The sequence below is a fragment of the Lycium ferocissimum genome, chromosome 10 (genome assembly GCF_029784015.1).
Source record: "Lycium ferocissimum isolate CSIRO_LF1 chromosome 10, AGI_CSIRO_Lferr_CH_V1, whole genome shotgun sequence".
Taxonomy (NCBI): domain Eukaryota; kingdom Viridiplantae; phylum Streptophyta; class Magnoliopsida; order Solanales; family Solanaceae; genus Lycium; species Lycium ferocissimum.
Window position 1 is genome coordinate 36,808,830 of NC_081351.1, and position 22,171 is coordinate 36,831,000.

The window sequence follows — 22,171 nt, forward strand, 5'->3', positions numbered from 1 at the left end:
ACAATTGTCCAATGGACCTCAGCAAAACTTATGGGCATGTTAAAATGTTGATGTGGAAAAGAAGATGGGCAATTTGAAGGATTGTCCTTCGCTAGGGGTGGTCTTTAATTTTTGCCCCTCAAATTGGTGGTTTTTAATTTTTGTCATTCACTAAAAATCTTTTGGTTTCGGGATCGAATCCGCTTCAAAAAATTAAAAAAAATCGCAAGGCAGAATTTTGCACGTGCTTCATGCAGAGTTTCAAAACTCTGCCCTAGAGGCAGAGTTGAAGGCAAAATTCTGCCTTGCTAATCCAAATCTCTGCCTTGCGAAATTCTTTCTTGCTTTTACTGAGCTGAGGTTCGAACTCAGAACCTCGGGATCTTAGGCGAAGGATAAAAATTAAAGACAACCAATTTGAGGGACAAAAATTAAAGACCACCCCAAAAGAAGAAGGACAATCCGCGCAAAAAGAATGAAAGAAGTTACAATCGCTCTTATTCTTTGCAGCCCATTATAGCCTCATTCTTATGAACTTTGGGATTTCGAACCCCAAAATGATATGCTTGAGGTTCCCTCCATTCAAAACTAATGAACTGTCAAGTATGATGATTAAACCTTTAAATTTTTAGTCGTAACTCGAACATTAATTTTTTAAATTAATAAAATAAGATTTTAGAAATTAGAAATTAGAAATTACATAAAAGTGTCAGAAATTACAATATTTTTTATATATTATTTTTAGATAATATCTTAGATGAATTTAGATAGAGAAAAATGGTAAATGATGATTCGTAACCGGGCAAGAATTTCGTGGTAGTAGAAAAGGGAGAAAATTTGTATCTTTGAGTGGTTATTCAGATCGTTCGTAGATTCTCGGCCCCGTCCTTCGACTTCCCCTACAGTTGATCTCTTGTTAAGTAATGGATTTATTGGTCCATCATATTTCCTTCTGTTTTTTCTTTATCGTTGTTGATTGCTACACGATCATAAGTTATATATGGCAGCTGCTAACCACAGGTCTGGGTGGTGTAGTTGGTTATCACGCTAGTCTCACACACTAGAGGTCCCCAGTTCGAACCTGGGCTCAGACACTAATTATCCTTTTTGAAGTTTTTACCTTCTGGCTTCTGCTAATCCCACAGATCATCTATTTTATTTTCATTAATTTTACCAGACTCTGAAACCTCTAAATCATTTAGTTAATATTTTAAAAATATGTTCCTTGCAGTTTCGCAATGTTCACGTTCATGGAAAAGTCTATATTGACATTTCCCGGAGTGAAAATTAAACTTGAGCACTAGTACAGTTGTACCCATGGTAACTTTTTATCTGGATCGGGATGTTTACATCAAATTCACAGAATTCATTATGATTAAGTGAACTAAGCTTTGGTGTAAAATATTGTTGCAAAAAAGTTTTTATTGTTAGAGAAAATAGTTATCCCCTCAATAAAGTCCAACAGAATAAGACTTAATACTGCATGCTTTATTTTAGGTCCCCGAAAATACTAATTCAATTTTAACTTCTCTTTTTGTCCTTAAATATAATTAATGAAAATCCATTTTTGTTATCACATCGAATTTTTATGCCTACAAATGCCATATCTTGAAAAAAGAACCATAAACGAAAGAATGAATTTAAATGAGGAAAAGAGAATGTTCAACTTGTGAAAATATTATTGTACAACACATAATTTCCAAATCGAATGAACAAATCAATAATAAAAATTCAAAATAATCTCAAAATGTATATGTCCTTTTCCATTTCCTGTCAATATAATATCACACGAGTGGCTTGCACTTTGACGTTTTGGGATCCCACATAGCAGGAAGCAAATACTTTCGCCCATTCAACCCCTGCGCATTATAGCTAGCGCCCGTCTTTTTATCCAACAAAACCATACCCGGAAACCCAGGAAAAGCACCCGACCCGAATATACCCGTGCAAGCAGACACAGCCTCTAAAGGCGCGTTAGCTGGACCCTGAAAATACCCTCCATCAAACGGATTCGTAACGGTACCTGCCAAAACAGTTGCCAAATTGATCACCATTCCGTCAACTCCAACGTCTCCGTTTGGTGAACCTAACGGCGTTATCTGTGGCCCCACAATTGGTTTTTGGAATGGCCACGCGCATTGACCTGGACACTGACTCGCCGAGTTACCCACCCAAGCATACGCAAATGATGCAAATTTACCCTCTTTCTTCATGCGCGTTGACCCGTGCATGCCACATCGGTTCATGCAGAAGTCTTCAACGGCCACGTCCGTCGCTGTCAATATGACGGTGATTGAATTAGCGTGAGTGGCTCTAGACGCTAAAGATTCTAGTTTAGGGTCGGTCAACGATTTCCCAACGGAATATTTTTCGTCGAATATTTGTTTACCTAGCGTAATAACGGAAGGACCACCTTTGTATGACTCGGTGGTGCGCCACCATGAAGCGACGGAAGGTGGTGGTGTAACTTTTTTGGTCTTAGGGCTAAGAGACTGGATGAAATCGACAATGATTGAACGTTGTGCAGGGGTGAATTTTCCATACCATATGAGATTAATTGTGACATTTCCTTTTAAGAGAGCACCTTTATGGTATTTTAGGACAAGGGGTTTTTCTTTAACTAGAGCAAGTATTCTTGAATTGGCTAGAGAAGGAACGGGAACAAGAACAAAAAGTGAGAATAGTAAGAGAAGGATTGTGATCATAGGTTTAGCGGATCCCATTGATAAGAATATTGTAAGAGAGTTGTTTTGTATTGTTTTTTGAATGTGAGTTTGACAATAGAATTGTGTCTAGTATATATACGAGGGTGCTGACAGCGTGAACAAGAGTTGGGAAGGTGCTGAGAAAGTAGACAAAAAGGGCAGGATTTGGTTTTGTTTGTGATGTGCATGTTGCGGGCATTGAATTAAATATGAAAAAGACTACGATTGATCAGTTGACCTAAAGAATATTAATGAGCAAATTGCACTTTTTCGGTTAAAACCGGGGGATAGTAGCTAGTATCCTAAATACAAAATATACTTTAATAGCTAGTTTAATTCGAGAAGATGGTAACAGGTGAAGGTGTTTTGTGGGAAAGGGAGAACGTTTCAGACTAGTTTGCAGTGTATGACAAAAAAAAATTCTATATAATAAAATTATTTCAAGTAACACAGGATCTCTGCCTAGTCTGATACTATGTAGAAGCATATGATCATATCATTTAATGATTTAAGAGGTTAATATTTCATATGAGATGGTCACACACCGAGTTTGTAGTAGATAATTGCTTGCTTACATTTAGCATATATAGTTTGCAATTCCCATTTAAATTATTTAATAGTATATATAAATCTTTTCAATGCTAGTGTATAAAAGCTAAAGCCTAATTAAGAGTACTGAAAAACTGATCGTGTATGTATAATAGTTATGCAGAAAATGAAACAAAACTATACTGATGCATGCAGAGAAAGGAGAATGAAGAAACGAAGAAAGCTGATAATGCAATGTTTCTTTTTCTTAACAACAACAACATACCCAACGTTGTCTAAGTGAAGTTGAACTTTGAAAAATAAATATTCATCTTAAAAATTATTTTACCTCAAATAATTTTTACCCACTAAAATAACTCAATCCGACCCAAAATTTTTTTTTTTTTCAAAGAAAATAATATGAATAATTTTTCCAAAGAAAAAAATAATAATTTCGTATTAGTTTGGGCCGAAAAAAAAATAATTTCGTATTACGTTATTTGTAGAGTATATGGAGGCCCTAAAGTATAACGAAAGCGGGTACATTAACCATTTTTCAAAGTTCAGCGGGTAATTTCTCCGAATATATTGGGGTGAGTGTTTTTTTTTTCTTAATAAACTTAAATTTTTACAGGAGCGTTGGTTTGCAAAAGCCTCTTATAATTCTTTAATAGGATTTGTCTTTATCCATTCCGTTGAAATTCACCTGATCAGTGTCATCCTCCTTTTGCTTTATCCAAAATGTACAGTTTACTTTGCTTAATCTAAGATTGTTCATCACATGCTTTTAAGTACTACAGTTAACTATTAAAAACAACTAGCTAGCCTACTAGGGTGGTTTGAATTTTTTACAACTCTCTAGATGTGCTACTCTTGAGGCTATTGATTCTGGAGTCTATTTGTTTGATTAATTGACACTTTACTTAGAAGAAAGGATCAAATTAATATAAATTAATTGTGTGAATAATTTTTTTTAATTATTAGAACAATTTAATCGGTAAAATGAGGATATTACACTATTTTTAGGCTATTAGTAATTACATTTATATTATTACAGATTAACTCGACTTGGTCGAAACTATATTAAAAAAATTAATTCATAACTTATCGTTCCACAAAAGTTATAACTCTTGAACAAAACTCAATTAAAATAAATGATGCATGGTCCATGGAACGCAGTTAGTTGCTAATAAAGTGTATCCCTTTCGGTGGCCTCCAATTCCAGCACATGCATTAATAATCCAAAAAAGGTGATTAACCCAACACGTTTTCATATAATTGCAACCTTAAGTGTAGTTAACAAGTGTCAAAAAAGCAGCTAAGCAGGGGGAGGGGCCGGGGCATACCAAGTTAGATAGCATGAAGCAGATTTACATGCCACTCTTCTGAACTTTAATATTAGCAAAAACTAACAAAATAATTAACCGAAAATTGAATGAAATCTACAAAACGGAAAAAGAAAATCAAGAAATTTTAAAAGATGAAAGTTTCGTTGTGTAATTTTTAGTATATCTAGCTCGTTTAGTTCATTACAGCTTTGTTCAACCACCCACCAAGGCACGAACTATGACTGGACAACTCGATCGAGGGTCGGGGAAGGTTTTAATATGGAATTATAGAATTTTAGTTAAAGGAGAAGAGGGACAGAGTGAACTAGCACTCACAATTAAACGGTGGGTGGAAGGTATCAAACTTATTGAGCCGTTTGTTTGTCGATCTCAATCAAATCTTCTCTAACCAATATCTAAATACTGGTTTGGTATTTGTTGACCACGTACGTCTACTTCCATTATGATCGCCCTATGTGCATCAGTTGAACACAATGCCGGATTCTTAGGTCAGATCCGTGAGTATTGAGTTGAATGGATTAGTTCTTGAAGGCATATTCCCTTTTATATTTATATTCTATATATATACACACATAAATTCCAGAAAAAAGTCGTGAATTTCATCAACCTATTGACATCCCGCTTTAAATCTGTCATTGGTTAATCTATAATGTTTGAATACATTCATTAGTAAATCTATATCTAAGTTTCTTTAAGAAAATATCGACTTTGTGCAATGATAAAACATAAAAATGAAGATTATGATATTTGCAAATAGTAATCTCAAAGTTGACTACTCCCTCCGTCCCAATTTATATAATATAGTTTGACTAAGTACGGAGTTTAAGACAGAAATGAATAGTTTTGAAACTTATGGTCTTAAACACGTCATATATATTTGTGTGACTCTAAATCATTTCATTAAGTGTAAAAGGGAAAATTTCAAGTTAAATTATTTCTAAATATTAGAAATGTATCATTAATTCTTTTTTTTGGGACAGACTAAAAAAGAAAATGTATCACATAAATTGAGCAAAAATAGTAATAAAAAAGTGTGAACAGAGTTTTGAAGCGTCTCCGTATGCCATTCCATCTGCACTTAGTTTATATATTAAAAAAATTATTAAGTATATCTAAAAATTAAACTCTTAGTTGTACTTGAAGTGCTATTCTAAAATAAAAAATTCATAAGGTTCAACTATTGGATCCACCTTTGCTTCAGTTAGTTCATAAATATAACCAATTTATTCTGGGTAAACACAGAACCGAAAAAAAGGAGTTCAAGCTGCAATGGTTCCATATATAGAAAGGACATCTCTTCCAAATAAATTTAATAGGGATCCGAAATTGCTGGCGAGTTGTGTGGTTGGTGTAGCTCTGTCTGTCTGTAGGGAGCTAGCAAGACTTCATAATTTATCAGCTAAACCTCTTTCATTTATCTATAAGCCATACTATAGAATCATCAAGATTATCCAACTAATTAACTATTAGTGCTTGCTGTCACAGTGTAACTAATATACACTAGAGTATCTCACTTTAGCTTAACAAACCTATAAAAATATTATTCCAGTTCATGATGATGGTTAGGTGAGCTAATAAGCTGGTGGCATTTGTTACCCTTTCTAACTCCCCATGTCTAAGATGCATATTTCCATGTAAGTATTTTCTGGCAAAAGCAATTTGTGACTCGTAAGTTGAATGCACCCTACAAAATATTGAGTTTAGGTTTTATACATTCAGAGTGTAAGAAAAATACTTATGTCACTCCATTATGTGCCTACATATCCATTTAAAAGTTAGCAACATATATTTATTAGTATGTATATATATTGAATACTTGCGGTTGGCTTTTTGGTGATTTGATGACATAAATTTTTTATGCCATCAGCGTACACTTGAAACAACGAACAACCGAACCCTTAGAACCTCCTCCAACCCCAGGATGTAATGAGTCGACATCGAGAATTGCCAAATGACTCCATTGATAATAGCTCTTGGAAGTCATCAGCCTGTTATTCGGGTGTACCTTTGATCCATTAAGCGAGAGCCGAGTCCACACGTGACTCCCAGTCACTATGGCTGACTTTCGTCTCGCTGAGACCTATATAGAAATGTTTATCATATGGCGAAATGCACAGCACGATCTCTATAATCTAATCCCACCTCTTGAAGTACTTAATTAGTTAGTAGTATTACCTTGTTCCAATCCTTAATTTTGTAAATTAAGTGATGGCACAGAGGAAGAGAGTGAAACTGGAGATACATCAACAGGCTACAATATAGTAGAGGTAGGGTGCACATAATTAGGCTACAGTATAGTAGATGTAAGATGTAGGTGCATTTTGCAACCTATGGTAACAACTAAAAAAAATATTTACTTTACGATAATCACTTCAATCGTTTATATGAATTGAATAAGTTGTTTGATGGTTAACAGTAATTTATTTGACTGTTTAACAATCTGAATGGTTGTGATACCGAAAACTTTATAATTGAAAAGAAAGTTATGCATAGTTTAAACTTAAATTAAGAATGAAGTATTCCCTCTGGATCAAAAAAAGAGTTCACTTGGCCATTTGCACACCTCTTAAGAAAATACTAACTCCTAGACAAAAATAGGTAATTTGACTAAACTACCCCTAATTAAATAGGCATTGGGATTTGATCATATAACACTTAATAGGGGCAAATATGAAAAAATAAGATTAATTCTTTCTTGATTTGCTAAGTGGATTCTTTTTTTGATCCAAGAAAAAAAGGCTAATTGAACTCTTTTTTTGATCCGGAGGGAGTATCTATGATTTACTTGGGAAAAAAAAAAAAGTTAATTGCCTGGAATCAGAGGTATGCGATTCAATAAAAAATGGATCTAAAGACATTATCTTAAATATTTTTTCTCCTTAAAATAAACCTTTATTGGTACCTATTCAATTCAATATTTGCTCGTTTATTCCCTCCCCTCTCTTCCTATTTTCTACCCTTTGTCAGAGATCTTAAATTTTGGAAAGAAAGAAGAGATCTTCACACAATAGTCAGTCGAATTTACCGTTTACTTTTCTTAGCCAATATACATAGATTATACACTAATTTACACAGTTATACACATATTATACATGAGTTATATAGATATATATACATTCACCGGCCATTTTTGGTTAAGCGGTCGGATGAACTACTATTATTAATTCTTCAAAAAAGGATAAGGGCCAGCATTGGCTTTAATTTACCAAAAATCCTTGAATGACACAAATTCATACATAAAATTAGTAGGATATCTGGCAGCCTATTTCAGTGTGTATTGGCCAATATTTGGTTGGGCCTGGCCAGTGCCATCAACATCTTTTAGGCCCAATTTCAATTAAACGAGCCCAACTTGCTAACACACGGCATGATGCTCCTGCATTGAAGCACCAACCTATTGACACGGCACGACAGACCATCTTCGGTTTAGCTAATCACAACTTAGTGTAATAAGAGTCAATTTTATGTGCGAGGTGTTAATTAAATATAACAAGGTCTCAATTGGATCCGTTGGAAGCCATTACAAATCATTTGGTTATGTTCTATTGCTATATAGTGCACAAATCATTTTTAGCGACGACATGATATTCAGTATTCACTTTGAAATCCCGATTAATTAGGCGCGAGCTACGTAAAGCTCATTATTAGGGGAAGAGAACTCTACCATTATTCTTTCCATTGTCATAATTCGAACCAGAGTCTGTAATTTAAGCAAATTTAAGTTATTCCAAAACAACAATATTTAGCTCTTGCTATCATAAGTTAATAAATAGAACATACACTATCCAATCCATTCAACTATATAGCCATTCTTAAATCAAAACTCTTTTTGACGAGGATATAAAGTCTTAATCTATTCAATATTGAAAGTAAAATGAATCAAGTTTTAATCAATACCGCTACACCATCAAATAGTAGAAAACATGTAAAAGAATTTGGAATAATTTTATTTATCAATCGAGACAAAAGAATGAACCTGAATGAAAGAATATCCTATTATCTAGATATCCCTAAGTACAACTCTTTATAATTAACTCGCTAACTAATTTTTTTTTTTTCCTTAAACCAAAGTAGAACATGAAGACGTGGAAGGATCAAACAACGCAGGTAGCAAGAACTTCCTCCCATTAGCACCATGCGCATTGTAGCTAGCACCAGTTGTAGGATCCACCAATAAATTACCAGCATAGCCAGGGTAGGCCCCACTTCCATAAACCCCAGGACAAGCTGATGCAGCTTCCAATGGTGCATCAGCTGGTCCTTGATAGTAACCATTTCCAAAAGGGTTCGTTACTGTACCAGCCAATAAGCTAGCCAAGTTCATAACCATACCATCAGAACCCACATCGTTGTTTGGTGCAACCAAGGCTGGACCTTGTGGTCCGTAAATTGGTTGGTGAAATGGCCATGCACATTGACCAGGGCATTGAGTCTCGGAATTACCAACCCAAATGTAGGCAAATTTGTAAATCTTGCCCTTTGGTGGGCTATTTTTGGAACTTAATGATGATCCGTGTGTCCCACATCGACTAGAACAGAACCCATCAACAACTACGTCTGATGCTGTTAACACAATGTTAACTGCGTTCTTTTGATCACCTTTAGCTGCTAATTGTTTGATGTGTTTGTTTTTAAGTGATTTACCTAAAGAATAGGTCTCATCCAAGATTTGGTTACCAAGTGAAAGGACTAATGGAGAAGCTTTCTTGGATTTTAGTAAACTGAAATATTTCTCGGTAGATTTCCACCACGTGGCCACAGATGGTTGGTTGGGGGAGGTTTTTCTTGAAGTGGATGAAGACAAGGAGGCAATGAAATCTGAGATAATTGCACGTTGAGTGGGCTTGAATTTACCATACCAAATAAGGTTAATTGAGATTTTACCAGTAAGAAGAGGGCCATTGTGGTAATGGAACTTGTACAACTCAGTTTGGTCTTCGAGTTGCCTTGTTGCCAAGGAGAAACGAATCAAAGAAAGAACAAGTAGAAAAGAAATGGTACTAATGAAAGAAGCCATTAGTTTGGTTAATTATGGAGAAGAAATTAAAGAGTTGAGAACTGAGATATTTTTTTAAAAAAAAGAATACTTGGTGTGAGAATGAGTGAGGAGAGGGTGTTAGAGAAGTAGTTATATATAGGGGTTAATTTATGGGGAAGAGAGGCCTAGTAATTAACTACAGCTAATAAAGAGCTTGTTATTTAATGGGAAGAGTAGATTAAGAGTGAATCTACACATAGATTACAGCAAATTTACAGCTAAGATTGAAGAGGGACCATGGGTTTAGGAGAGTAGTTAAGAGACAGCTAACTGTCACAGGAAAAGAACAAAAATGAAGCTGCGTCTGGTCGGTCAACATTTGAGGCAAAGATCGAAAGAGACAAGAGTGATAACTGTCAAACCACGGCATATCGCTCGTATCAGGTTTTCTTTTTCAAATAAAGAATTCCCACCCACATATTTTAAAAAATTATTTAGGCCTCAGATAATTATAATTAATTGTGTAAGTCTTATTTTTATCACACAAAACAAGTGGGTTAAAAGTTTATAGACCCAAAAGTATAAGATTTTGATCTACTAACTTATGAGGAAGAAGCCTCACACAATTACTGTTAGTTAGGCTAGACACAAAATAAAGTTTTTTCATATTTTCTAAGTATTAAACAATCTGAAACTGAAGTTTAATTTTTATATGTTGATTTTCTACTTTTAAACATTAAATCACATAAATATGTATATGGTTAACCGTCTATAATAATTGTGGATTAAAGGGACCTACTACAATAAGTTAATATGCAATTTTGCAATAAAAATATAGTAATGTAAACTTTTTTATATTATTAGTACATACTATAAGTTAAATTCATTTATTAATCTTATACTTTCCATGTTCTGGCACGTTGCCTAGTTAAATCCTATTGATATGTTTTGCAATTAAACAAATGAAGGGATAAGCTGAGCTAAGTAGCTAACCACCATTGAAATAGAGAAGGGAACGGAATTATTTTGCCTAGTTAAAAATAATTCCGTATTATTTTTGCTGAAAAAAAAAAATTCGGGTCGGATTGAGTTATTTTAGTGAGTAAAAAATTATTTGAGGGTAAAATAATTTTTGAAGGGCTAGGATGATCTTGCGTGGCAAATGTTAGCAGAAGGGTATAATTGACCCCATAATATAACTGTAAGGGTATAATTGGCCCTAAAGTATAACGAAGGGTATGGATGAACTATTTTTCAAAGTTCAGGGGTAATTTTGGCCCTTTTCCGTAGATTATATCTAATTATGTGCCGAACTTCAGCGCCAAGTAAGATGTATACTTAACATTATTAATCCAGATCAATTAATTCGGAAAAGGATTAGGTGCGCCTAAGCAAATTATTAGGGTGACATATTATATGTAACTTGTAGAAGAATTACGAAAATAACCAGGGAGAAGCCAATAATTTAGTCGCTCTCTTGCCAATTTCGACCAGGCAAAAGAACAATAAGAACTCTGGCATTCTTCCAAGTTCTCTGAATGGATCAACACGAATAGCATAAGAGGAGGATCGTTGATTAGAAATCAAGCATGTAGATGTCCCCTTGGCCCCTTTGGTTCTTTGTCCAACTTAATTCTATCATTTTCTATTTGTAGGCCTTAGATGTCATGACAACTAATATAAAATTGATGGTTATTAGATAATGCACAATTATGAAAAAGTTAGGAATGTTGTATGGTAGTAAATGCCAATAATTGAAAGGGTCGTCTCCAAATTAGAATTTTATCATGAAATCAAATTATTTGCAAGGATTTTTGCATTTTTCCGTTGGGTGTTTATAAGATATAATAATTTAATGGGTATTTTGGAAATGAACTAAGACGTCATATAAGAAAAAAAGAATTAATATTACAATTTCATACCAAATAATACTAAACAAGGCTTATTTTGTGGAAATTGAACATGAAAGTAAAGAAGATGTGAAATAGATTGGATGAAAGGGACTAGATTCTTGTCAATATATCTCTAGAAGTTTTGCTTCATCCTTCAAGTGAAATACTAGTCTTTCCTCACAAATCTTAAAGTCAACCTATTTTTTGTATTATTGAAACTTCCATTACTGGAAAACATGAAATTAGCTATGAAATTTATCAGTAATTTCTAGCTAATTAATAGCTAAATAGCTCCTACCAAATTGAATTTTCTTATAATCCGTCGTTAATTCATAACTAAAATGAGATTAGCATGGAATTATTGCTATTTAACTACGAAAATGTATCCGTTGGTAATTCCTTGTTTCTAGTAGTGTTCAAATCTTCTTTTGTCAACTTCAACTGAAATATTGTCCAAATGACTAAAGACTTGAAAGTGGAGCTGAGTAAAGTGGTAGGTACTCCCTAACGCGTTAAGCGTAGAATTTAAGTTGTGACTTTAGTACCAAGTAGTAACTTGACAGGCAGACATGAGGAGGGTGCAATCTAGAACACAAAAATAGGTGGCAAATTGGTGTATATTGTTCTACTTATTGCAAATAGTATGGGAGAATTAAGAAGACATGACCATAACGTTAATGGCATGTTATTACTGTTAGCTCATTAATGAACAACGTAACAACCAATTCATGGTTCTGTCGCCGAAAGGATCTTCCACACCATCCTTTCATCAATTGCGTGAGAAAATATATATAGAAGGGGATTTTCTTTTTCTTTAACATGCTTTGGACCCTAGAAATTAATTGATCTATTTTTTCAAGGCTAATTGTTTGAGAAAATTTCACAGATCTATCCTAGTTGTTGCTATACCAATGGTATATACATGATTTTTTGTAAATGATATCCTCATTTACAGAAGTAAATGGAAAAACAAATTAGCCAAAATGTCTAGTGAAGGGTTTAGATAATATCACATGGTAAAATATGATAGTATTATGGCTCCGTTGGTGGTTAGTGTCACGACGATGACATAAATGAACCCAACTATGAACGAGTGGCATGAATGATCTATTTCGGATAGTTTGATGGGATAATTGAGCTTTGTCACTAAATTTATTAAGTACTATTCTCTCCGTCCCAATTTAAGTGTCTTATTTTTCTCTGTGGCCTGTCCAAAAAAGAATATCTCTTTCCATATTTAGTAAATTTTTTGCAATTTCAAAATTCTGCACAACAAATTTAAAACTACCAGATTTAAAAAACTATACACATCTTTAATTTAAAATTAGAAGATTCAAAAGTCTTGCTTTATTTTTAAGGCAGGTGCACGAATACTCAGAGGCGGACCCAGGATTTTAAGACGCCGGGGGCACTATTATCTTAACATAAATGCCAACAAAAAATTTAATGACGACTGAGGGATAATACTGTGTCGGACCGGTCACTAGTAGCGTAGCAGTGACGAAAATACAAGTATATAGGTCATATATGTATAATAAATAAAATTTAACATAGTGAAGCAAATGAAAGAGATAGTTCAGTGGCTAAGGCTCTGCAATATGTGGTGACCGTGCAGGTTCGAATCTGGGCGAGCTCATTTAACGCTTATTGTTTTGCTAAAAATAGGCTCAAAAAAATAATTAAAAGTGACATTTGGGTTCGATTCGGGATGACATGGAAGAGAGCGCGGTTCTGTGGCAACACGCCCTGAAAACACTTTCGTTTGTTAGAGTGCACAATTAAATATATATTAATTTCTCAAGATATATACACATATATATACCTAATTTTTTTCCGAAGGGTGGTGCACTCTCACCCTTCCACCTAGGTCCGCCTCTGGAATTCTAATGCATGAAGTCTATTGTAACAGTGATGTCAAACTGTTGAGCCGCGGAAGTATCAACCGCTAATAACTTAATTGGCAGTAAAGTTTATTCTTCCTTAAGTTGCGCAGCTAGCTCCAGTTAAATGAAAGATGGCAACGCGTTTTACTTAAAGTCGCTTTTCCACCCTCCCTTAATTTCTCAGCACCTTCGCAACAATCACAACACCCTTCTCTCAATTGTACTTGCGCTACTATATATATTCCCTTCTCTTCTCCTAAATTCCATCCAAACTTGAACTTCTCATTATTGTCTTACCAAATTAAGAAGTACCATCAAGGAAAAAAATGTCTTCTTCACTCTGCTTGAAATCGACTCACTTCTTTTTATCACTTTTTGTTTTGATTTCTTTCATTAATGTGTGCTTTGCTTCAAGAAAGCTCAATGCTTTAGTCCAAGATCAGCTCTTGCAGTACCACAAAGGTCCACTTCTATCCGGCAAAATCTCTGTCAATCTAATTTGGTATGGTAAATTCAAGCCATCCCAAAGAGCCATTGTCTCTGATTTCATCACCTCTCTTTCTTCTTCAACTCCATCTAAAACCCATCCTTCTGTAGCCGAATGGTGGAAAACCACTGAAAAATACTACCATCTCGCCAATTCCAAAAACACCCTTTCCCTCTCTTTGGGCAAGCAAGTGCTCCTCGAAAACTATTCTCTAGGAAAATCACTGACTCAGAAACAAATCGTACAATTGGCTTCAAAGGGTCAACAGAAAGACGCTATTAACATTGTATTGACCGCCTCAGATGTTGCCGTTGATGGGTTCTGTGTCAATCGGTGTGGAACCCATGGGTCTTCCAAAGGTGCTATTATTAAGGGCAAAACTTACAAATTTACTTATATTTGGGTTGGTAATTCAGAGACTCAATGCCCTGGCTACTGTGCCTGGCCATTCCACCAGCCTATCTACGGACCACAGAACCCACCATTAGGTGCACCAAACAACGATGTGGGTGTTGATGGTATGGTGATCAACTTGGCTAGCTTGTTGGCTGGAACCGCCACGAACCCATTTGGAAATGGTTACTATCAGGGCGAAGCAGATGCGCCTTTGGAGGCTGCCTCTGCTTGCCCTGGTGTCTATGCTAAGGGTGCTTACCCTGGCTATGCTGGTGATTTATTGGTGGACAAAACTACAGGTGCAAGCTACAATGCACATGGTACTAACGGAAGGAAATACTTGGTTCCTGCTTTATATGATCCTGCTACATCTTCATGTTCTACTTTGGTCTAGAGAGAGTTAGTATTTACAAAATAGGATATACTATATGAGCATAGAATTGTAACATATGATTTGTTGATTCGTTCATTTGTTTGAGATATGATAATATACGAGAAATAATTTTTTTTATGTCAATATTACCTTCTGGTATTCTACTTTTCCTCCCTCAATTGATTTAGGAATTCTTATGTTTCAAACGATGTTTGGTACTGCAACTCAATGTTGTGTAATGATGATAATTAAGCACATATCAACCTTTTATAAAAATGAATGATTTAATGGAGTTAATAAAAGATATGATTTGGCCTAAAATCAAAAGAAAGCTGTTTAGTTTTCGAGACATACTTTCGGTTTGGAAAATCAGCTAATTTAAAATATTTTCCAGATATCAGAATTATTCAAAGATCTCATGAAAAAGAAGAAGCAAAACTTGCTCCCAAAATGTTTCAAGGCATACATTCTCTAAAGTTGTTCTAATACGTTTTTCTACAAATTGAACCAAAACAAAATCCAAAGGCAAACAAAGAAAGTAATAGCCTTAGTAGTTCTTTATTATCAAGGATAAACTTACAAACCTCTCCTAAGGTTTTAGCTTGTTGAACGTGGCTCTTTATGGTTTAAGTATTACAACAAGGATTCTTTTATTTCATATAGTGTAACAAAATTAGTTTATAACAAAAATGAACAGTTTATTCCTTTATGTTTCTTCTATTTGGGACGTTCATGATGGATGACAGGTCATATAGAAAGGCTAATGAAATTTTAGGTTGGAAAGCTTCCGAAGATGTGATATAAAATGATACCTTAAGCAATTCATATCAGAATGGTAGAATAGTGAAGAGCTTCATAAGGCATAACACAAGCTCACATTTTACGCGCAGTAAATAATTGCACACGCCCGGAGCCTGCCTGGACACACATTCCCCAAATCTAACTCGAAGAGCGACCAAGCGCCTAACATAAACAACCATGTAGGACGATAACTCAATCTATGGCCCTGACTACAACTTAACTTGCACCCGACTGAGTCAAGGCTTACGACTGATCAGAGCCAGGTCAATCCTCCGCATCCCAACTTCATACAGGCCACGACACACTCCAACTCTCTTTGATCGAGTCTAAAGGGATAGGGTGCAGGTCTAACAGCCTCCACAACAGTCTTCGTGATGATTGAGGAGAAAATATCGACCCAATGGTCGAAGCAACTGAACACTAACAAGTCAGTTTAGACAAGGTAACTAGTTTCGGGGGGTTTGGGAGGGGGGGGGGGGGTGGAGGAATTCTACCACATCCAATACGCTCTATTTTTCCCTACTTTATATTATCTGTCATTTCAATATTATTCGCCTTTATATTCAGTGTATTGCTATAGGCCTCGTTCCGTAATCAACCATAGAGCAGATTTTTGCCTCTACCGTTTGGCGATCACAATGGGAATTCAGATCAATTAATTAGTGATCAATTAGGCAAAGGGTTAGTTGCGCCTAAGCAAATCATTAGCTTAAAATTTTATATGTTAGATTTGGAAGAATGTGGCGACTAAGCATAACCATGGAGAGGCCAATAATTTACAGGGCTCTCTTTACCTTTTCGACAAGGCAGACGAAGAATAATATAGATAGCTGTCATGCTTTCAAGTTTTATCTATTAAATAAATGGATCAACACAAAGAGCATAAGACGAGAGTTTTAATATGACTAGAAATCAGGCATGTCCCTTGTGCCCCTCTTCCTAATTCTTTGTCCAACTTCTATTGTTTTTTTCTTTGGTAGGCCTTGGAGGCCATGACGAGCTGACAGACATTATAGGAATTGATGGTTATTAGATAATGCATAATGATGAACAAGCTGGAACTTTGTTGTGCTGTACTAAATGTTAATAGTAATTATAAGATCCAATGATGAACAAGCTGGAAAGAATGTTGTGCTGTACTAAATGTTAATAGTAATAATAAGATCCATCTAACACAATATTTCTTTTACTACTATTCACTATTCTAAAAATAAAATTTCCCATAAATTGTATTAGCCGGGTGTTTATAGGATATAATTTACTTTTAGAAATAAGATATGTGATGGGTATACAAAAAGAACTAAGACAGCAAATGAAAAATACTGAGATGAGCTTCAAATTAGATATTAAATAAGATTTGAAGGGGCTGTCTTCCCTCAAAATTTAAAAACTTCAACATATATTTTGTGCAAATGTAATTCATCTAAGTACTGCTCTTTTTTTTTTTTTCCCAGCTTCAACTGAAATATTGTCCACATGCCAATATTTTGTGCAAATGTAATTCATGTAAGTACTGCTCTCTTTTTTTTTTCCAGCTTCAACTGAAATATTGTCCACATGCCAAATGACTTGTGAGTGATGCTATGTAAAGTGCCAGCTACTCCATAACACGTTAATACAATGGACATGGCGCTTTGAGAAGAGGAGCTGAATTTAAGTGGGTAATACCTGAGTGATGACTTAGTACGTACCAAGTAATAACTTGACAGGGAATGTATGAGGAGGGGCCGATCTAGATCATGAAAATAGGTGGCAATTGGTACATATGGTTAATTATTGTTTATGGTTGAAGTTTTGTTGATCCAATATTGGCAAATTGCATAAGAGAATTTAGAAGACATGAAAAATAAAAGCTAAATATAAAAAATAATGTTATTCTGTGAATCGTTAATGTCTTTGTTCGGGGGTGTTCGAAGTTAATATATATAATCACAAAAATCTACCTTAATTTTAAAAACGTGTTCGGGTGAAAGACATGTGACTGTGACGTTAATGTCTGAGAAGTGGCATGTATGTCAGCTTATCTATGAAGAATTAATTCACCACCATTTGATGACTCTGTCGCCGAAAGGATCTTCCACTCTCCCCTTGTCCCCAAAAACATCCTTTCATCAATTGCAAGAGAAAATATATACTCCGTGAAGTGGATTTTCTTTTCTTTTGAAACATACTTTGAACCCTAATAATAAATTTATTTATTATGCAGTGATCTCTCTCCATTAATTTCACAGAAAGTCATCCAACTTATAGTATTATTACAAGAAAGTCATCAAATTAATTTTTCTAACCATAAAATCACTAAACTTTCACTAATTTTAATAAAAAGTCATTAACGTTCCTATTATAATGAGAAAAATTATTTTAAAACTTAAAATAGCTCTTCCTCCAAATAAATTATCCATGATCCGAACCAACCATTTATTTAACATTTATAAACGAGTTGTTAAAAATATAAGATGTATCAGATAAACTGAAACCAATGAAAGCGTTGCTAGTTTTCCAGAGTGGTTAGATAGGTTATGTTGGGGGAGGTTGGTTAGATATCTTTTGAATAGAGTTAATCCCACTTTACCCCCTAACATTTAAGGGTTGGAAAACAATACCCCCTCCAAATATTGAGTGGAAATGATAACCCCTTATGCAATATTTTCCGGTGAAGATTTTTCTTTTTTGAATAAAGATCTTTTTTCTTTTTCTTTCTAGAATTAAAATAAGAAAATATATAATTTTATTATTGTCCCATTCACCTATTCCGTTGAAAATAATGTATTTTTTTAAGGATATAACAACTACTTGCAATAATCTGTCAATAAATTTTTATCTATGTGGCATTCATTTTACCTGCATGCGCATTAAATTTTGGGATTCTAATTGCACATCAACAGTCTACCTAATTTCCTACTCTGACATTACCTTTGGGTCATCTATAAATATTTTGTATAGTAGCAATTCCATCCGCTAAGATATATTTCACAACAATTTTCACATTAATCAACTATTTAAGCATATTTTTTATATATATTTTCAAAACACTCAGATGAACCAAGCAAATAATTTTTTTTTTCTGAAAAATCAATTCAATTTTTATCTTATATGAAACTTTTTTCTAATTATATGTTTATATAAGCAATTCTTTGAAAATATGAACAAAATGCTTGGTTACATGAAATCAATCGCCATCTTATTTGAGTGCCTATGTTTATGTAATTGTATAATTAAATCTAATAAATAAGAGTTATATATTTTTGTATTTTAGATCCAAATAACTATATTTATTCAAAAAATGAAAGGCTTACCGAATAATATTGTATAAGGGGGTTATCGTTCCCATTCAACATATGAATGAGGTGTTGTTTCTCAACCCTTAAATACTAAGGGGTAGCGTTAAATTGACTGTTACCTTAAACTCATCAAAAAGGGAAGAAAAACACAAGCTTCAGCTAATCAAGAAAAATCCTAAAGAGTTCTATTTTGCCTTGATTTTGATTTTTTGGTGTTCAATAGAACAATGGAAGAGGTGAATGAGATAATTCATAAATAAAGGTAATGTCAGAGTGGAAATTAGGTAAACAGTTAATGTGCAATTAAAACCCCAAAGTTTAATGAGCATGCAGGTAAAACAATCTTGCTAACTATAAATTTATTGACAGATTATTGCAAATAACTGTTATATCCTACAAGTACATTATTTCAATGGAATAGGTGAATGAGCCAATAATAAAATTATATATTTTCGTATTTTAATTCTAGAAAGAAAAAGAAAAAAGATCTTTATTCAAATAAGGAAAATCTTCACCAGAAAATATTGCATAAAGGGGTTATGTTCCCATTCAATATTTGGAGGGAATATTGTTTTCCCAACCCTTAAATGTTAGGGGGTAAATTGGGATCGACTCTTTTGAATATTGAAACAAGTTAGTATATGTATATTGCTCTGTTTTGCACAGTTCTGCCAATTAAGATATCACCTTCCAAAATTTTTACTCTCACGAAACTGGTGCAGGAACACTAATGTGTGAAGTCAATTGCAACAGCCAACATTGATGTCAGGGGTAGTAGTAACCGCTATGAGTTGGTACTTGGTAGTAAAGTTATTTCTCTTCCTCATGTTGCACAGCTAGTGGAAGTAAGTGGGTGTTTGGCCATAAAAATTATTCACTTTTTTTCGAAATTTTTTTTCATTTTTTTTACTTTTAGCGTTTGGCCATAAAAATTATTCACTTTTTTCCGGAGTTGTATTCCAGAATACTAAAAACAAGAAAAAATTGTTTTTCAAAAATTTTCTATTTTTTTACATTACATTTCACCAAAAACTATAATTTCAAAAACTATGGCCAACTCCAACTCCAAAAATTCCAAAAAAAGTGATTTTTTTTTTATATTTATGGCCAAACGGGCCCTTAAATGAAAAATGCCAACGCGTTTTAGTAAAAAGTCAACTTTACTCCTTCCCCGCACCTTCGTCACAAGCAAAACGCCCACTTTCAATTGCACTATATATATTCCCCCTCTCTTCTCCTACATCCCATCCAAACTACTTAAGACACACAAATTTCCATCAAAGCTTTAGTAGTTTCTCACTACATTCTTCACCCCCCCCCCCCCCCCCCCCCCCCACCCAAAAAAAAAAAAGTACAGTACATAAAAGGAAAAATGTCTCGTCTCAGTTCAAATTCGACCCATTTCATTTTGAAACTCTTTCTTGTGATTTCTTTCTTTAATGTGTGCTTTGCTTCAAGAAAGCTCACTGCTTTAGTCCAAGATCAGCTCTTGCAGTACCACAAAGGACCACTTTTATCCGGCAAAATCTCAGTCAATCTGATTTGGTATGGCAAATTCAAGCCATCCCAACGAGCCATTGTATCCGATTTCATCACCTCCCTTTCTTCTTCAACTCCATCTAAAACCCATCCTTCCGTAGCCGAATGGTGGAAAACCACAGAAAAATACTACCATCTCGCCAATTCCAAAAACACCCTTTCCCTCAATTTAGGCAAGCAAGTGCTCATCGAAAATTATTCCCTAGGAAAATCACTGACCCAAAAACAAATCGTGCAATTGGCATCAAAGGGTCAACAGAAAGACGCCATCAACATTGTTTTGACCGCCTCAGATGTTGCCGTTGATGGGTTCTGTGTCAATCGGTGTGGAACCCATGGGTCTTCCAAAGGTGCCATTATTAAGGGCAAAACTTACAAATTTGCTTATATTTGGGTTGGTAACTCAGAGACTCAATGTCCTGGCTACTGCGCTTGGCCATTCCACCAGCCCATCTACGGACCACAGAGCCCACCATTGGGTGCACCAAACAACGATGTGGGTGTTGATGGTATGGTGATCAACTTGGCTAGCTTATTGGCTGGAACTGCCACGAACCCATTTGGAAATGGTTACTATCAGGGCGAAGCAGATGCGCCTTTGGAGGCTGCATCTGCTTGCCCTGGTGTCTATGCTAAAGGTGCTTACCCTGGCTATGCTGGTGATTTATTGGTGGACAAAACTACAGGTGCAAGCTACAATGCACACGGTACAAATGGAAGGAAATACTTGGTTCCTGCTTTATATGATCCTTCTACATCTTCGTGTTCCACTTTAGTCTAGAGAGACAACTAGTATTTACAAATAGGATATACTATAATCGAAGCATAGATTTGTAAGATAAAATTTGTTGATTCTTTCATTTGTTTGAGATATGATAATATAAGAAAAAAGTATGTACTTTGTTAAGTCTATATTTCTGCTAATCTTCTTGGTTTCCTGACCCGATTGATTTAGGAATTCTTATTGTACATATAAAATCAGGTAATACAATTCAACACTATATAAAGATAAAAATTGAACGGGAAAACGGGAGTTAATAAGAGACATGATTTTGCCTAAAATCAAAACCAAAGCGGTTTGGTTATTGAGACATACTTTTGGTTTGGAAAATCAGCTATAATTCTCCAAAGTTGTTCTAAAATGTTTTTCTATAATTTCAACCAAATCCAAAGGCAAACAATTATAATTTATAAGTAATAGAATTAATAGTTTTGTTATTATCTATGAGAATTTTATAAACCTCTCCTAAGGTTTTAGCTGATAGCACATGCCTCCTTATGTTTCAAATGTTACCACAATCTCTTTTCTTTGATATTGTCACAAAACTTTTTTATAACCAAACTGAACTGGTTTATTTCTTATATGTTAATTTTATGGTTCTTCCGTTTTTCTGTATAACTGTATAATTCATGCAAAATAGTTTTGAAATGAAGAAAATAAAATTGAAATAGAATAATCTAACAAGGATAATTCTCAATTCCTTTCCTAGCTTGTTTTTATTTTTAAAATTACAATTTTTTGTGTGTTAACTGCACTTTTTGTTTTATAGTGCCAAGCATCATTAAATTAGATTCAAAATATAATAAGATATGAGATAGTTTTTATATCAAATAATAAATTTATGTGTCATGGATAACTAATTTACGCACTTGTAAATTGAAGTATAACTTTGTTACGCGAAAATTGAAAGAAATGAGGCTTCAATGCGTGCATCCAATGGTAAAATCAGTTAACTATGGTAAATAAAATAGGAAAAATGTGTTAACTTATAAGGGACAAATTGGATGACAAAACTGCAGAGGGGGGACTAATTGGATACTGCAGAGGGGGGACTAACAGCTTGTTATCCTCTCATAATATATTGTATTGTATTGTTTGTTTGGATAGATTTTATCGTTTTCATCGTTTTATAATATTATGCATCAACAATATGTAGGGAAAGATTGGATAGAATTACAACAATTTCAAGTTGGAGGGAA

The 22,171-nt window shown here is 34.5% G+C and overlaps 4 protein-coding genes and 1 non-coding gene across 5 annotated transcripts; 3 read left to right on the forward strand and 2 right to left on the reverse strand.

Moving 5' to 3' along the window:
• The first annotated feature begins 999 nt into the window (after positions 1-999).
• TRNAV-CAC (transfer RNA valine (anticodon CAC)) lies at positions 1,000-1,073 on the forward strand. The gene has a single exon. It is a non-coding gene; the product is annotated as a tRNA-Val (tRNA).
• Positions 1,074-1,596: 523 nt separating this feature from the next.
• Positions 1,597-2,760, reverse strand: LOC132035381 (protein EXORDIUM-like 2). The gene has a single exon (XM_059425637.1). The coding sequence runs from the start codon at positions 2,700-2,702 to the stop codon at positions 1,764-1,766; it is 939 nt and encodes a 312-aa protein (XP_059281620.1). The 5' UTR covers positions 2,703-2,760; the 3' UTR covers positions 1,597-1,763.
• A 5,727-nt stretch (positions 2,761-8,487) lies between these two features.
• LOC132033702 (protein PHOSPHATE-INDUCED 1-like) lies at positions 8,488-9,690 on the reverse strand. Its single transcript, XM_059423752.1, has one exon. It carries the CDS (start codon positions 9,576-9,578, stop codon positions 8,622-8,624), a length of 957 nt encoding a protein of 318 aa, XP_059279735.1. The 5' UTR covers positions 9,579-9,690; the 3' UTR covers positions 8,488-8,621.
• Positions 9,691-13,560: 3,870 nt separating this feature from the next.
• On the forward strand, positions 13,561-14,714 carry LOC132033703 (protein PHOSPHATE-INDUCED 1-like). Its single transcript, XM_059423753.1, has one exon. The coding sequence runs from the start codon at positions 13,641-13,643 to the stop codon at positions 14,589-14,591; it is 951 nt and encodes a 316-aa protein (XP_059279736.1). The 5' UTR covers positions 13,561-13,640; the 3' UTR covers positions 14,592-14,714.
• A 5,165-nt stretch (positions 14,715-19,879) lies between these two features.
• Positions 19,880-21,103, forward strand: LOC132033704 (protein PHOSPHATE-INDUCED 1). Its single transcript, XM_059423754.1, has one exon. The coding sequence runs from the start codon at positions 20,025-20,027 to the stop codon at positions 20,970-20,972; it is 948 nt and encodes a 315-aa protein (XP_059279737.1). The 5' UTR covers positions 19,880-20,024; the 3' UTR covers positions 20,973-21,103.
• Positions 21,104-22,171: the final 1,068 nt, after the last annotated feature.